Source organism: Propithecus coquereli, unplaced genomic scaffold, assembly GCF_000956105.1.
Source record: "Propithecus coquereli isolate 6110/MARCELLA unplaced genomic scaffold, Pcoq_1.0 Scaffold52, whole genome shotgun sequence".
NCBI classification, from domain to species: Eukaryota; Metazoa; Chordata; class Mammalia; order Primates; family Indriidae; genus Propithecus; species Propithecus coquereli.
In genome coordinates, this window is record NW_012151063.1 from 7,392,818 (window position 1) to 7,408,652 (window position 15,835).

The 15,835-nt window shown below is 42.7% G+C and overlaps 1 protein-coding gene across 2 annotated transcripts in view; it reads left to right on the forward strand.

Annotated features, from left to right (window-relative positions):
- Positions 1–15,835, forward strand: part of CLCN4 (chloride channel, voltage-sensitive 4) — a 77,326-nt gene that overhangs the window by 36,622 nt on the left and 24,869 nt on the right. For both annotated transcript variants that reach the window (XM_012656829.1, XM_012656830.1), the window contains 3 exons: positions 2,038–2,225; positions 5,084–5,206; positions 15,595–15,801. In XM_012656829.1, coding sequence (XP_012512283.1) covers positions 2,038–2,225; positions 5,084–5,206; positions 15,595–15,801 — 518 coding nt within the window. The remainder of the gene's footprint in view (positions 1–2,037; positions 2,226–5,083; positions 5,207–15,594; positions 15,802–15,835) is intronic.

Sequence of the window (15,835 nt, forward strand, 5' to 3'; positions counted from 1 at the left end):
GGAGCTATACACGGGACTGGCTGTCAGGTTGGTGCCATGGTGAGAACTCGGGTGTTCTCTCGAGAACAATGGGCAGCCATGGCAGAGCTTTCCATGGGGAAGTGGCCCGAGTCAGACTGGCATTTTGGAAAGCCTGTGTGGCCACGGTGTGGAGAAGTCACGGAGCCATTCCAAGATGGCGGTCTGCATGGCAGCCCAGGTGGGGAAGGTGGGAGGTGGAGCGAGTCGAGAGATTTCAGAGGTGGAGTTGCTGGGATTTGGGGATAGTCTGGAAGGGGGATGCCAACCCAGGTTTCTAGTTTGCACAGGACTGTACCTAGATGGTGGGCTCTTTCCCGGCTAGCACAACGCTGGATATTTTAGTGTAGCATTGGATGCAGTGAGTTGGAGTGGAGATATCCAGGAGACCCAGGAAGGCAAACAGACTCGTGTCCTTTGACAATTCCTGTTCATTGGCTTTGACTGCCTGCGGCTCCATTAAAAAGGTTTGGGAGGGTGAGTCCACACGAATGTGTCATGATGGATTAGTGGTGCCTGCCATGGACATGTCAAAAGAGTTGTGAAGACGAATCCAGTAGAGCGTGTCACAATTGATTGGTGATGTATGCCATGGGCATTGGAGGCTGGCAGCTGGGCTCTGTAGTCATTGACCCTGCAGTAGGCAGGGGGTTCTAGGTGCCTGGAAAAGGCATAGCTAGGCTCAGTGGCAAATAGAAGGACATGAATAAGGTTGCCAGGGTGGAGAGTATAGTGTAAAAAGAGAAAAGAGTTTAGGGTCAAGCTTTGAGGAAATGCACCTTCTAGAAGTTGAGGAGAGGAGTAGGAAAGATCAGGGGAGACAGAGAAAACCGGAGAGGTAGAAGGAAACCAGGAGAATGTAATGCTGTGGAAGCCACAGAAAGAGGTGTTTCTAGAAGGACGAAGTGGTCAGCAGTGTCAAATGATGCTGAGAGATCTGGAACTGGGGTCAGCAAACTGTCTACAAGGGGCTAGAGAGTAAATATTTTCAGCTTTGTGGACCATGTGGTTTCTGTCTCAGCTATTCAATTCTGCCATTGCAGCATGGAAGTGGCCACAGACCCCATGTAATGGAATGGTGTGGCTGTGCTCTAATAAAACTTTATTTACAAAGACAGGCGGTGGGCCAGATTTGACCCGGGGGCTGTAGTTTGCTGATCCTGTCCTAGAAGATGAGGACTGAGCAAAGGCCATTGCCCTTAGCTGCTCAGGCGTCTCCTGGTGGGTGGGCTGAGGGGGTGGACTGGGTGGAAGGGAAGTGAGGCCTGGAGGAGAAGGGAGGAGAGAGGGTAGTGGCTGGTGGGAGGAAGTGGGACCAGGGAAGGTTTGATTTTTTTTTCTTTTTTTTTTTTTAAGGAATAAAAGCCGAAGGGAAAGGAGCCATCAGAAAAGGAGAGGTCGAGGATACAGAAAGGGGAACTGGGAGAAGGCGGCCTAAGGCGATCTAGAGCCAAGCTGGGCCGCTTCCCATGTAAAAACAGGCGAGGAGGGAGGGTGAGCGCCCATGGCGTGTGGGCGCCTTCGGTGCAAATGCAGGCGCCAGACCAATACTGTAATAAGGATCCAGTAAAAAGTCTAAAAAAATAAGAAGCTTGAAAGCATTCCCTGCCTCTGAGAAATATTAACATTAACGTGTGTGATTCCAGGATGCCGTCCCAGCTGCTGAGAGGGTTGTGTCTTTTATGGTGTGTATTCCCTATTTCAAAAATCTGGAAAAGGACGAGTTTCAAAAGTTGCTTGGCCCCCGGGCCTGAGATCAGAGTACAAACTCGTATGTCTCTCTCCCCTACCTGACTGACGCCACGGAGCCCTTCGCATCTCTTACCGGGCTGGCGCTGCCTTGCCACACCATAAAGGTTCAAGTGACTCAGGGTCAATGAAAGAAGCTTCCTATGTGACAGTCCCCGTCCCGTTCACTGCCTGCTCTGGCGTCTGGGCCTTCATTGCCGAAGTGCCCCTGTGTGGCCACCAGGTTGCTGTCCTCCTTGTCACATCATGGGGCAATTCCTCTTCTTCCAGGCACTCTGGCTGGCGTCATCGATCTTGCCGTCGACTGGATGACGGATCTGAAGGAGGGGGTCTGCCTGTCTGCCTTCTGGTACAGCCACGAGCAGTGCTGCTGGACTTCCAACGAGACTACTTTTGAGGACAGGGACAAGTGTCCCCTGTGGCAGAAATGGTCAGAGCTGCTGGTGAATCAGTCGGAGGTGGGTGTCGGGCAGGGTCCTGGCTGGGGACCCTGCCATTCCGCGTGCACTTTGGCATGCTGCCGGGCGATTTGGGAATAGCCGTGACTTCACCTTCAAGTGTCTGTTCTAGTCGTAGTGCATGGCTTAATGCTATATGACTTTGTTCTAGCTCATGCTGCCCCTCAAACCTCACTTGGAAAACCCTTCCTCATTGTTTCATGTGCGCAGCATGTGTTAATACGTGTCTTTTAAAGCCTCATGTTTGGCTTTATTTTTCTTAGCAAAAGTGGTTTGTTGATCATGCTGAAGAAATAGGGTTAGTTACCTTCTAATTGGGGAGAAAAGTTATCCTTTTTTAAAAAGTGACGGCTTTAGTGAGATAAAATTTACAGTTCATATGGTTCATCCATTTAAAGTGTACAGTTCAATGGCTTTTAGTATATTCACAGAGCTGTGCACCCATTACCACAATCTAATTTTAGAACATTTTCATCACTGCCCCCCAAACCCTGTATTCATTAGCAGTCACTCCCGTGCTCCCCAATCCACCAGCTCTAAGCAACCATGGATCTACTTTTTGTCTCTATACATTTGTCTCTTCTGGACATTTCATATAAATAAAATCATACAGTATGTAGACTTTGTGTCTGGTTTCTGTCACTTAGCATAATGTTTCCCACGTTCCTGCACGTTGTAGCACGAATCAGTATTTCCTTCTTGTGCATGGCTGAATAACATTCTGTTGTATGGATATGTCACATTTTATTTATCTATTCGTCAGTTGCTTCTGCATTTTGGCTGTTATGAATGATGTTGCTGTGAACATTTGTGTCCAAGTTTTTGTATGGACATATGTTTCGTTTCTCTTGGGTATATACCTGGGAGAGGAATTGCTGGGTGAGATGGGAACCCTGTTTAACTTTTTGAGGACCCACCAGACTGTTTTCCAAAGTGGCTGCACCATTTCACATGCCCACTAGCAGTGAATGAGGGTTCCGATTTCTCCCACCCTTACCAACACTTGCTGTTGTCTGTTTTTGAGTATAGCTATCCTAGTGGGTGTGAAGTGGTACCCCATTGCGGTTTTAGTTATCATCTTCCATTGCATTTTATGAGCACATTTCAGAGGATGTTCTGGGCCTTCTTTGAAGGGAATGTCCCAGGCACAGGAGATGTAGTGTTGAACCACACACCTAGGGATCGCCCTTATGGCAATTAGAACTTCCAATTTTTATAAAGACTTTAGCTCAGGAAGGGGTTAACTTCTAACTGAACTCAGTGGTTTCACAGTGACTGTGGGTCATTGAGGGATCAGAACGCCAGGTGATGGGGAGCCGGGCTGCCAAGCTTCACATTAGGGGTAATGTGAGGCTTGCTCGAGCTAGAACTATTCTTGGAAGATGTATGTAATCTGTTTATACATCTCCTCCTTTCCCCGCTTTTTTTTTTTTTTTTTTTTTTTGCCTGACTGACTTACCACAGCTGAAGACATTTGGAATGCACTTTGCCATTTTGCTAAACCTCTTTCTCGGTGGAATTGAAAATTAATTCCTTCAAATCTCAGAAGTAGACAGGGATCTTGAAATCTCACACGTTCTCAGTGCTCTCCATTACTTCCAAAAAGAAATTCTCTACTTGGGTCGATGGGCGTGGGCAGGGGGAATTGGCTGCGTGCCATGTTTTATTCCTTCTCTCCTTGCAATGTGTGTTGTGGGGAAATATGGTTGTCCATCTTTTCAGCTGTTTTTAAGATTTATTCTTTGATGCAAAGAATTATTGTCAGTAAGAGTGAGAAGTTATTTTTAGCCTCCCAAAAAGTACATATTTAAGTGGGTGAAAGGTATTCTTCAGTCCGATTTCTCACCACATAGGGTGTGAATATATGTGCTTGTAAAGGCAGCGCAGCCTCCTGGAACGTGTTTTTGCATTTAATACGCACACACATGGCCATGGCTGTGGCCTGACTTGTAGGTGACCTTTCTTTCCTTTGCCCCTCACTTGGGAAATCCAGATGGGGGCGACAAGCTAAGGCCAAGAGAAACCTGGCCTCCATGCAGCAGACCAGGTCCTTGACCTAAAAGGCCTCAGACTGGGTGTGTGGTTGAGGAAACGTTCTCCACACATCACGTAATTTGGAATAAATGGTTCAATGAATTATTCTGAAGGAGATCAAGTTTTTCTCCTCCAATAGTGCCTCTCAAATGTTAGCATGTATTAGAACCGTCTGGAGGACCCGTTAGAACACACTTAGCTGGGCCCCACCTGCTGTGTCTGACTTAGCAGCTCTGGCCTGAGTGCTGAGAGTCAGCACTTCTGACACGCTCCTGGGCGATGCTGCTGCTGCTGCTGCTGCTGCCGCTGGTCCACGGACCACACTTTGAGGAACATATTCTGAAATACAGTTCCAACCCTTGTTCATTGGCACTGCAGCTGCTTGTTGTGGTATGGGTGTGGCCTTAATGAAAGCTGAGCGAGACCAATCCACCGCAGACAAGACAAAACAAATTTGCCAGGGTCTTGAAGGCAGAATTTTCTGCATCCCACATTTCATTAACTCTGGTGCAAGTGGTGATTAAAACCAAGCATCATTCACAGTTTCCATGACTGCTGAGATTTCACCCGGTAGAAGCTACGTGTAAACAGCTCCTGGAGAAACACCCAGTGCGCTGTTTGTGTGTACTGACTGTAGCAATAGCAACAGCTGATAAAACCAACGCTGGCCTTTTTGTTTCCAAAAAGGAAACAAAAGGACCGGGACCAAACCTGCCCAGTGCTGTCAAAGCTTTTGTTGTCACAACAGAGGGGGTAGGGTTGGGTACATTGCTCAGTTCTGCTATGGCTCATGTTTCCTTTCTTGTTTTGTGTCTGTCGTTTAGGGGGCCAGTGCTTACATTCTGAATTACTTAATGTATATCCTGTGGGCGCTGCTGTTTGCATTTTTGGCCGTCTCCCTAGTGCGGGTATTTGCGCCATACGCCTGTGGCTCTGGTATACCAGAGGTGAGTCGTGGCTGGGTTCTTTTGTGCAATGGTAAGAGCAGCAAATACTTCTGTGGCACTGTTGTGCTAAGCACAGTTCCAAGTATTTTACATGCATTAACTCATTTACTCCTTGCAGTAAGACTACGAGGCAGGTGCTATTATTTGTCATTTGATAGTTGAGGAAACTAAAGCACAGAGAGGGTAAGTAACTTGCCTGAGGTAACCAAGCTGGTAAGCTGTGAGTTGAAGCCAGTCATCTGACTTCTTGATTTATTTGTACTCTATACTCGAGATTTCTGCTCTGTTGCTTCTCAGATGATTAAAGCCTTATCTTTGTAAACCAGGCATAACTCTTAAAGCCTGTGGAATCAGAGTTCATTAACCACACACATAAATGTGGCTCTGTACTCACTCATAAGTGCGTCTATGATGTAATGTGAAAAAAGACAGTAGTGGAGGTTTGTTGCTGAGAAAGTTTGCTGAGGATTAAACTCCCTTGCCATGTCTTGCTCTTCTGGTGACAAGGTAATAGCAATCTTTAAAAAACTTAATTCCACCTTCAGTGCACGCACTGTGCGTGTACCCCGGTGCATTCAGAATTCTTGTAAATAGTTTTCAGCACTTTCATGTAACCAAAGTATGAGGGACGTCACCTCATCGATCAAGGGGAATGCCGGAGACCAGGCTTGAGACCTAGGAGGATCTGCAGGGCAGAAGAACGATAATTGAGCTGATTCCCCAAAAGCCCAGACAGTAAAAATTTTAGCCAGAAGTGATTTTAAAGTTCTGATATTATCACCCTAATCTGGTTCAGTTCTCCTTCGGGTTGCTGCTTCAGCAGTGCCCGTAGGCAGTGAGCTAGCAGTTTGAAAATACAGTTGTGGGCTGGTTATGGCAATAGATGCACACCCTTTGGGGGTGCCCTTCCACCCTGACACTGGGCCAGGCAGTTCATGGAAAGGGCTAGAGTAATTGAAGGATGGTCAAAGGCAAAATTCAACATGGGCTTGTTGCAGGAAAGAGAGAAGAAAGAAGTCTTAAAATGTCATGCTGAATTTTTGATGGTTTATGCTAATATATTGCTGCAGGAACCCGAAAAACAAGCTATTATTACCATTTTGTTTTCTCAATGCAACCAGTTCTGCCAAAATGCTACATGCATTCCTAAAAGTCACCATGTCACGCAGAATTGCACAATAAAAACCACAGGGCCTTAAGGGGAAAATGAGTTAGAGACACGATGTGCAAAAACTTCATCAAGGGTACATATGAAAAAGATAGAAACTTAATAAAAACAGTAGCACAGTTTTACACATGTTAAATGGCTAAGAAACACATAAATACCGCAAGGAGTGTGTCATTTCTTAAAAAGAACTTGAAGTCTGCATGGCAGTGGATGTTGGCAGGGTAGAAGGAGGGCTGTCTGAAACCAAGGGGAAGCTGTGACAGCAGGCACGGAGGGGCCTGGTGCCCTGGCGCATGTGTGAACTGGTAGGTGTTCAACATGTGCATGTGTATGTTTTTTCTTTTCCTGCATGACTCGGTTCAGCTGGGTGCAGTTTTATACATTCACCTAGTATTTCTCCCAGAGGAAATGTATATAAGCAGACACAAAATTTGTGTTATGCTCAAATTCCTCCCTAATGTATGAATGGCATTGGGACAAATATGTGTTTTCAAACCAAGTGTTATAGCAGAGCTGACTATTTTATTTGCTATCTAAAGCCTAAGGCTCCCTGGACAATGAAAAGAACAGACCATCATTGGCGTTTCAGTTTACGATCCCGTTGCCTAACAGTAGGCGTTTCTGACTCAGGCATTTCCAGAATAAGGAGACGGTCAATGGGCAGTCGGTGGATTTTATTGCAGTAAAAGACGTGCCTGGCAGTCCCATCTTCCCCTTCTGGAGATGTGCTCAGCTTGTGACCTTATGGACAGACAATGGTTTCCAATGTCCTTTGCGTCTCTTTGTGCCCATGTGTGCCCATCGTTTAGCTCCCACTTATTAGAGAATACACGTGGTGTTTGTTTTCCATTCCCGAGATACTTCAGTTAGGATAACGGTCTCCAGTTCCATCCAAGTTGCTGCAAAATACATTATTTCATTCCTTTTTATAGCTGAGTAGTACTCCATGGTATATATGTGTATACACACACACACACACACACACACACACACACACACACACACCACATTTTTCTTTGTCCACCCACGAATTGATGGACACTTTGGTTGATTCCATGACTTTGCAATGGTGAATTGTGCTACGCCAACATTTGAGTGCAGGTTCTTTTTGACTTCTTTTCCTTTGGGTAGATACCCAGTAGTGGGATTGCTAGATCAAATGGTAAGTCTACATTTCTTTCGTTGAGGAATCTCCATACTCCATACTCCATAAGCATATGGTCTTTGTTTTTGCTTCAGTTTATGTGGTGAATCATGTTTATTGATTTGCATATGTTAAGCCATCCTTGCATTCCTGGGATGAAACCCACATGAAACCCACTTGATCATGGTGAATTTTCTTTTTGATGTGCTGTTGAATTTGGTTTGCTAGTATTTTGTTGAGGATTTTTGCATGTATGTTCATAAGCGATATTGGTCAGTAGTTTTCTTTTTTTGTTGTGTCCTTTCCTGGTTTTGGTGTCAAGGTGATATTGGCTTCACAGAATGAGTTAGGGAGGATTCCCTCCTTCTTGATGTCATAAAATAATTTCTGTAGGATAGGTACCAGTTCTTCTTTGTAGGTCTGCTAGAATGCAGCTGTGAATCCATCTGGTCTGGGGCTTTTCTTTTTTGGAAGATGTTTTTATTACTGCTTTAATCTCACTGCTTGTTATTGGTTTGTTCAAGATTTCTATTTCTTTCCTGATCCAACCTTGGGAGATTGTGTGTTTCTGGGCATTTATCCATTTCCTCTATGATTTCTAGTTTGTGTGCATAGGGGTTTTGGTAGTATTCATCGGTGATATTTTCTGTTTCTGTGGTATCAGTTGTAATGTCTCCTTTTTCCTTTCTGATTGACCTTATTTGAGTCCTTTCTCATCTATTTTTGGTTAATCTGGCTAGTGGTCTATCGATTTTGTTTATCTTTTCAAAGAATCAACTTTTTGTTTCATTTTTTTGGTATCCATTTCATTTAGTTTTGCTCTGAGCTTTGTTATTTCTTTTCTTTGTTAGTTTCGGGTTTGGTTTGCTCTTCTTTTTCTAGTTCCTTGAGATGTGACATTAGGTTGTTAATTTGTGATCTTCCTGTCTTTTTGATGTAGGCATTTAAGGCTATGAACTTTCCCCTTAGGACTGTTTTTGCTGTATCCCATAGATTTTGAAAGCTTGCGCTTCCCTTGTCATTCAGTTTGAGGAATCTTTTGATTTCCATTTTAATTTCATCATTAACCCAAGGATCATTCAGCAGCAGGTTGTTTAATTTCCATGACTTTGTGTGGATTTGAGTGTTTCTCTTAGAATTGATTTTTGGTTTTATTCCATGTGGTCCGAGAAGGTAAGGTACATGGTATGATTTCAATTTTTTTGAATTTGTTGAGACTTGTTTTGTGACCTAAGATATGCTCAATCTTGGAAAACGTCCCAGGTTCCAATGAGAATAGTGTATATTTAGTAGTTTTGGGGTAGAATGTTCTGTAAATGTCTGTTAGGTCCATTTGTTCTAGAGTTCCATTTAAGTCCAGCGTTTCTTTATTGATTTTCTGCTTTAGTAATCTGTCCAATTCTGTCACTGGGATGAAGTCCCTGGCAATTATAAACCTGGTATTTATTTCTTTGCTAAATTCTAGTAGAATTTGCTTTATGAATCTGGGAGCTCCTGTGTTTGGTGCAAATATATTTAGGATTGTTATGTCTTCTTGTTGAATTGCTCCCTTTACCATTATAAAATGACCATCTTTGTGTTTTTTTTACCACTGTTGATTTAAAGTTTATTTTATTTGATATGAGAATGGTTACACCTGCTCACTTTTTGTTTTCATTTATGTGGAATATTTTTTCCCTCCCATTATCTTGAGTCTATACAAGTCCTTGTGAGTTAGATGTGTTTCTTGTAGACAGCATATATTTTGGGGGTGTTTTTTCATCCATTCAGCTAGTATGTGTGTTTTAAGTGGGGCATTCAGACTGTTCATGTTCAGTGTTAGTACAGATGTGTGGAATAGTGGTTCTGTTCATCATGCTGGATAATACCTGTTGTTTTGTTTTCCTTCTTGTGCTATTGTTTTATTAGAGTTGTGAGCTTTAACTTTCGGGTGTTTTTACATGGGTAGGTATCTATTTTGCTGTTCTACATATAATGCAGTTCTGAGTATTTCCTGTAGGGCAGGTCTAGTAGTGACAAATTCCCTTCACGTTTGCTTGTCTGGAAAAGTCTTTATTTCTCCATCACTTACGAAACTCAATTTTGCAGGATACAGAATTCTGGGCTGGCAATTGTTCTGTTAAAGAAGACCAAAAATGGGGCCCCAGTCCTTTCTGGCTTATAATGTCTTTGCTGAGAAGTCCGTTCTTAACCTGATGGGTTTTCCTTTGTAGATTAGTTGTTGCTTTTGTCTTGAAGGTTGTAGAATGTTCTCCTTCATTTTGACTTTGGCCAGGTTGATGACTGTGTGTCTTGGAGATGTCCTACTTGCTATGAATCTTCCTGGTGTTCGATGACCATCTTGTATCTGGATATCTGAATCTTTGGCGATACCAGGGAAGTTTTCCTCAATAATTCCCTTGAATAGGTTTTCCATGCTTTTTGCTTTATCTTCTTCTCCGTCAGGAATACCTACAATCCTTATATTGGCCTACTTTGCATAGTCCTATACTTCTCTGAGTGATTGTTCATTCTTCTTTATTCTTTCATCTGTATCTTTGATTGGCTGGGTTAGTTTGAAAGCCTTGTCTTCAAGCTCTGAAATTCTTTCTTCTGCTTGGTCTAGACTGTTTTTGAAGCTTTCTGCTATATTTTGAAATTCCCTGAATGACTCTTCCATTTCTTTAAGTTCTGTTATGTCTTTTATATTTGTCTATCTCTTTAGTGAGTTTTTCATTTTTTTTTTCATTTTTTTAATTCATGTCCTGAAACATTTTTTTTTGGCTTCTTTATGTTGGTTTTCAACTTTCTCTTCAATCCCATTCATCTTATTTGCCATCCATATTCTGAATTCCATCTCTGACATTTCAACAATTTCTTTTAGGTTGTGGTCCATCACTGGAGACATATTGTGATCCTTTGGAGGTGTTGAAACAGCTTTTTTTTTCATGTTGCCAGAGTTCTTATTCTGGTTCCTTCTCATCTGAAATCTCTTCTCTCAGCTCAAGATAGATAAACTTGTAGTGCACTTGTTCTCCTCTGCTGGGAACTCTCCTACTTAGGGGAAAGAAGGAGAGGTCACTGGATGGTGCACTTGTGTCCTGCTCTGGAGGATTGACCTGGCCTGAGATGGACAGATGCACTGTGAGCGTTTAACACTGTTGCTCTCCTCTGTCTCCTGCCTCCCCATTCCCCTGTGGTTGTCACTGGTGGTCCCTGCATTGCAGAGTGAATGAACGCCCCACCTAGTTCTGTAAGCGGAGGTGATTGTTAGCCCAAGCCAGCTTGAGAGCCACTCTACTCAGATCTGCAGGCAGTGGCATTTGTCAGCCTGTGCCAGTTTGACCACAGCCCTGCCTATGCCTAAAGCGGGCATCTTTATTGGTGGCAGCTGAGCTCAAGGGAATAAAATACTGAATTGAGCATTTGTTATGTGACAAAAGTACAGGGGACACATTGACTTGGAAGAAACTAAAAATGCAATGCCAAGTGAAAAAAGTTGCAGAAGAATACAGAAAGTATGATTCTATTGATATAAAGTCCATAAACAGCCAAAATGAAACGACATATGTACTAAAACCGTATATAAAGAAAGGCAAAGAAATGATTGGAAGTGGTGAGGGGAAGGAGGAAGGTCCCATTGGGGAGGCAAGCACAGGACAGGGCTTTCAAAGGCAGCCACTCTTCTATTTCTTTTTTTTTTTTTGAGACAGAGTCTCACTCTGTTGCCCTGGCTAGACTGAGTGCCGAGGTGTCATCCTAGCTCACAGCAACCTCAAACTCCTGGGCTCAAGCGATCCTCCTGCTTCAGCCTCTCCAGTTGCTGGGACTACAGGCATGCACCACCATGCCCGGCTAATTTTTTCTATATATTTTTTTAGTTGTCCTCCAGATAATTTATTTCTATTTTTTAGTAGAGACGGGGTCTCGCTCTTGCTCAAGCTGGTCTCAAACTCCTGAGCTCAAACAATCCACCCACCTCGGCCTCCCAGAGTGCTAGGATTACAGGCGTGAGCCACTGCGCCCGGCCTTCTTCTGTTTGTTAAGCTTGGTAGTGGGCACATGGGTGCTTCTTTTCTTAATATGCTTTTAACCATATATCAGTATTTCATAGATTCATTTCTCTATGAAACAGTTCATAACAATCTTTTAATGTATCAGGAACCAAATAGAGGTTTTATAAGTAAGTTTGGTTATTATTACTCAACGGTAGCAGAGTTATCACTGTTATTATAGTAGAGCTCAAAATTCTTAAGCTGAGGATATAGTACCTACCCCAGTTCTTGGAGGAAAGGGGCAGAGTAAAAAGTAAATGTAAATGAATAATTCGTAGATAAAAAGAACCTCCTCGCAGCCAAAACCCAACTAAATATTAATAAATATATAAACCGACTTCAATTGGGACATGAAGCTGTTCTCCTTCATTCTAGCAAAGACACTGACTGAACTATTTAGAAGACAAATTTATCGCTGTCTGAGGCAATCCGCTACAAACTGCCATAGGTGTGCCATGTGAGGACGGACTGTGAACACAGTGCACTTATGTATATTTTACAAATTGCTCATCCTCCCTAGCATTTGCTTCCAAAATACCTTGATTACTTAGAATGAAAATTCCTTTGGAAACATTTTTAAAAGTGTAAATCTAGAGAAATTTTGTTTTTTTGTGTAATAAATGCTCCATATAAGTTCTATAAAGCACATTTAAAAGAGAATACTCTGGCTGGGCATGGTGGCTCATGCCTGTAATCCCAGCACTCTGGGAGGCCGAAGCAGAAGAATCACTTGGGGTCAGGAGTCCCAGACCAGCCTGAGCAAGAGTGAGACCCCGCCTCTACTAAAAATAGAAAAATTAGCCAGGCATCATGGCGCATGCCTGTAGTCCCAGCTACTCGGGAGGCTGAGGCAGGAGGATTGCTTGAGCCCAGGAGCTGGAGGCTGCAGTAAGCTAGGATGACACTACTGCACTCTAGCTGGGGCAACAGAGTGAGACTGTCTCAAAAATAAATAAAATAAAATAAATAAAAGAGAATACTCACAGTTTATTGGGCTTGGGAATTTAGAGAGAACTGGGTAAGGGTGTCATCTTTCTACTTCTGTGTGCTTTATCAGTAGACCCACTGTCTGTTATATAAGAAATCATATCCTCTCAGAACTTACTCTGTGTTGATGTTTCAGTTCATTACAAAACACAAACACTCTTGCAAATATTTATTTACCAGAAAGCATTCTGGTTTTCAGGTTACCATCAGCAAGTCAAATCTGCTGTAATATATCTTGTTAAAGCCCTGCTCACTTCAGTCTCTATGAATTCAAATTAAAGTGAGTGATTGGATTTTGGCATCTACTGGGAATGAATTTGCCTTCTTTAGTCCCTAATTTGATCATGAGAATTTTATAAAATCATTTTAGAGAATTATAAAATACCTATTACATTGTTCAATTCACCACATGTCATGGCTGGCAAAGGCTCAGGTAATTTAGATGCTTGTAATTTTCTAAATGGTATTACGCTTTTAAACTGTACCCTGGGGTGCAAATCCACATTAACTAACTGACAAAAAATTATAGATAATTTTATTCGAGGCAACACAAAAGGGCAGGATTGTGGCAGGCATAATAAAACATCTCTTAAATAAAAGGATCTGAAATCCCAGAGCACAGGCTCAATTAGGCCAACTATTAATACCACTAGTTAAGGATAGATTTAACCACAGCTAGGTTTGTCTGCCACTAGTTAAAGGCTAGTTCAAGAAAAACCGTCTGACTGTATAGCTAGGAGACCTCACGCATATTCAGTAGGAAGGAGCTCGTCGAGTCCTTTGGGAACGCACACGTGTGCCCTCCCCCAAACACACACTTGAATTATTGACTTCGTGACCCTCCCCACGTCGCCAAAGGTGACATGATGCTCAGTAGAAGGTGTTGGTGAAAGAACAAAGAGTATTTCAGGGTTGTCCCTTAAATACTCTTTTAAGAAATTAGGATTATCTCTAATACTCTTTCCAGGAGTGGAGCAGTGGCTGCTCTCCACCTGAGCTGCGTTTTAGACTCACCTGGGGAGGCTGTAAAAATCCTCATTCCCTAGATGCACCTCAGACCAATTTCATCAAATCTCCGAGGGGACAGTCAGTCCGAAAGCTTTCCTAATTCCATAGGTGATTCTGATGAGCACCGAGGTTGAGGAGGACTGTAGTAGCTATTTGGGACATTGATCACTTGGCAGAGCATAAGGGGGCAATTTCAAGTCATGCAAATGATGCTGACAAGAAATACCATTGTCCCATTATGTATTACATAATGGGAAAAGAGAAATTGACCATGAATTTCATTGACTGACTCACTCGGTGTCTGATTAATGTATGATTACAGGCTTGTAAGTTGCTAGCTCAGCAGTGAGCATTCATTCCGCTGTAGCCAATTGTGGAAGCGGTTGGAGGTAGAAAAGTTATTTAGCCATTGGTGATGCTTCTATATCTAAAAGAACACCGTTTGGGGGGTGAGGACCTCAGTATATGAAGTTAGTCAGTGGGATTGGCACACAGTTGAATTCTAAAACCATTAGGCAAAGACTCAAGGGCACCTTTAGGAAGAAAGCCATTATTTGGGATTCACAAAGTGCAGCAGGTCTGAAAATGGAGCAAGATGACTCTCCCTATAGTCAAAGTCCTCTTCAATATACCAGGGGAGGATTTGATGGAAAAGAAGGGGTTGTCATGGATTCAAACATCTTTACACGCCCCAAAAGTGCGTTATTAGAAAGTTGAGCATCTTCTTCATTTTCTAACATTGTAGTAAGAATGTTTTCAAATATACAAAAATGTTGAAAGAACTGGACAATAAATACCCACTTATTCACCTCTAGCAGGGGTCAGTAGACTTTCCCTATAAAGGAGAGAGAGTCAATATTTTAGGCTTCAGGGCCCAAGAGGCAAAATGGGGCAACTATTCTCACCAAAAGACTAGTAGTCTTTTATAAGTATTACTTTAAAAAAAAAACCCTGTCAAAACCATTCTTAGCTTGTGGTTCATGTAAAAATAGGCAGCGGGTCAGATTTGGCCCATGGGCCATAGTTTGCCAGCTTCCGACTGAAGGTTCAAGTGACATTTCACTGCTGTACTGGAGGCAAAATATGACCTCTACCCTTTTAGGGGTTCTCGGCTGGGCCTGAGAATTAAATTGACATAAGAAAGATCAAAAGGAGAAAAACATATAAATTGATCTAATATAAGTTTTACATGACATTGGAGCCCCAATAAGGAAATGGAGGCCTGAAGACACAATTGGAGTTGAACACTTATGTACTGAATTGGGCAAAGAGGAGTAAGCTGTATAAGTGTGAGAAGGCCCAGGGGCTTGGGCTGGGGCAGTTAGTTGGGCGCAGGAGTGGCCAGGAGGATAAGGTTCGTGTAACAACATTTGTTTCTACAGATTTCCCTTGGCCTCGACTTCCCTTCCTTGATAGAATGATACTTTCTTTCTAGTATAGGAAGGGTGTCTTTCACGTGGGAATTTCGTCTTCTGCCTTTAAGAAACAATGAAGGTCAGAGTGATATTCTTGTACCTGCTGTTTTTCAGATGCCTTTAACTCAAAATAGTTTGCCACAGTGGCATGTTTTGGGGTGGCTTATTCTTCACTCCTTCACTCTCTGTGCTTTGTCACGTAGCTGGCCAGCTCTGCATCTTTTTGTCTTGGATATCTTTCAAGAGTTAAGAGTTAGCAGTTAAGATCAATAGGTACATTTCTCTTCTTAATACAACAAAGGGTAACGTGAACAGGATAAAATGCCATAAATAAAATGAGACCTTGATAATGATTTATTCAGTCCCCTTTATGATCTTTTGGTACTCTAAGTGTCCTTCAGATTTATCATGCATTGAATTTTTAATGTTTCTGTTAATATAAAGTTATATATTAATATAAAAATCTGTTAATATAATATAAAATTTCAGGTAAATTAAAAAGTGAGAATGATTTTTCTTCCATGCAATATAGTGAATCTAAACTTTTAACATGCCTCTCAGAGGAATTGCAGCTATTTTCCTAGGCATGGATCGAAGCAGTTCATTCCCTCTCGTTCTCCATCCTGTTTCAGATAAAGACTATTTTGAGTGGCTTTATCATCAGGGGCTACCTGGGGAAGTGGACTCTGCTAATCAAGACGGTCACCCTGGTGCTGGTAGTGTCCTCCGGCCTGAGCCTTGGGAAAGAAGGGCCGCTGGTGCATGTGGCCTGTTGCTGCGGCAACTTCTTCAGCAGCCTTTTCTCCAAGTACAGCAAGAACGAGGGCAAGAGGCGCGAGGTGAGCTGGCTCAGCTTCCGTGTGCGGTGGAGCT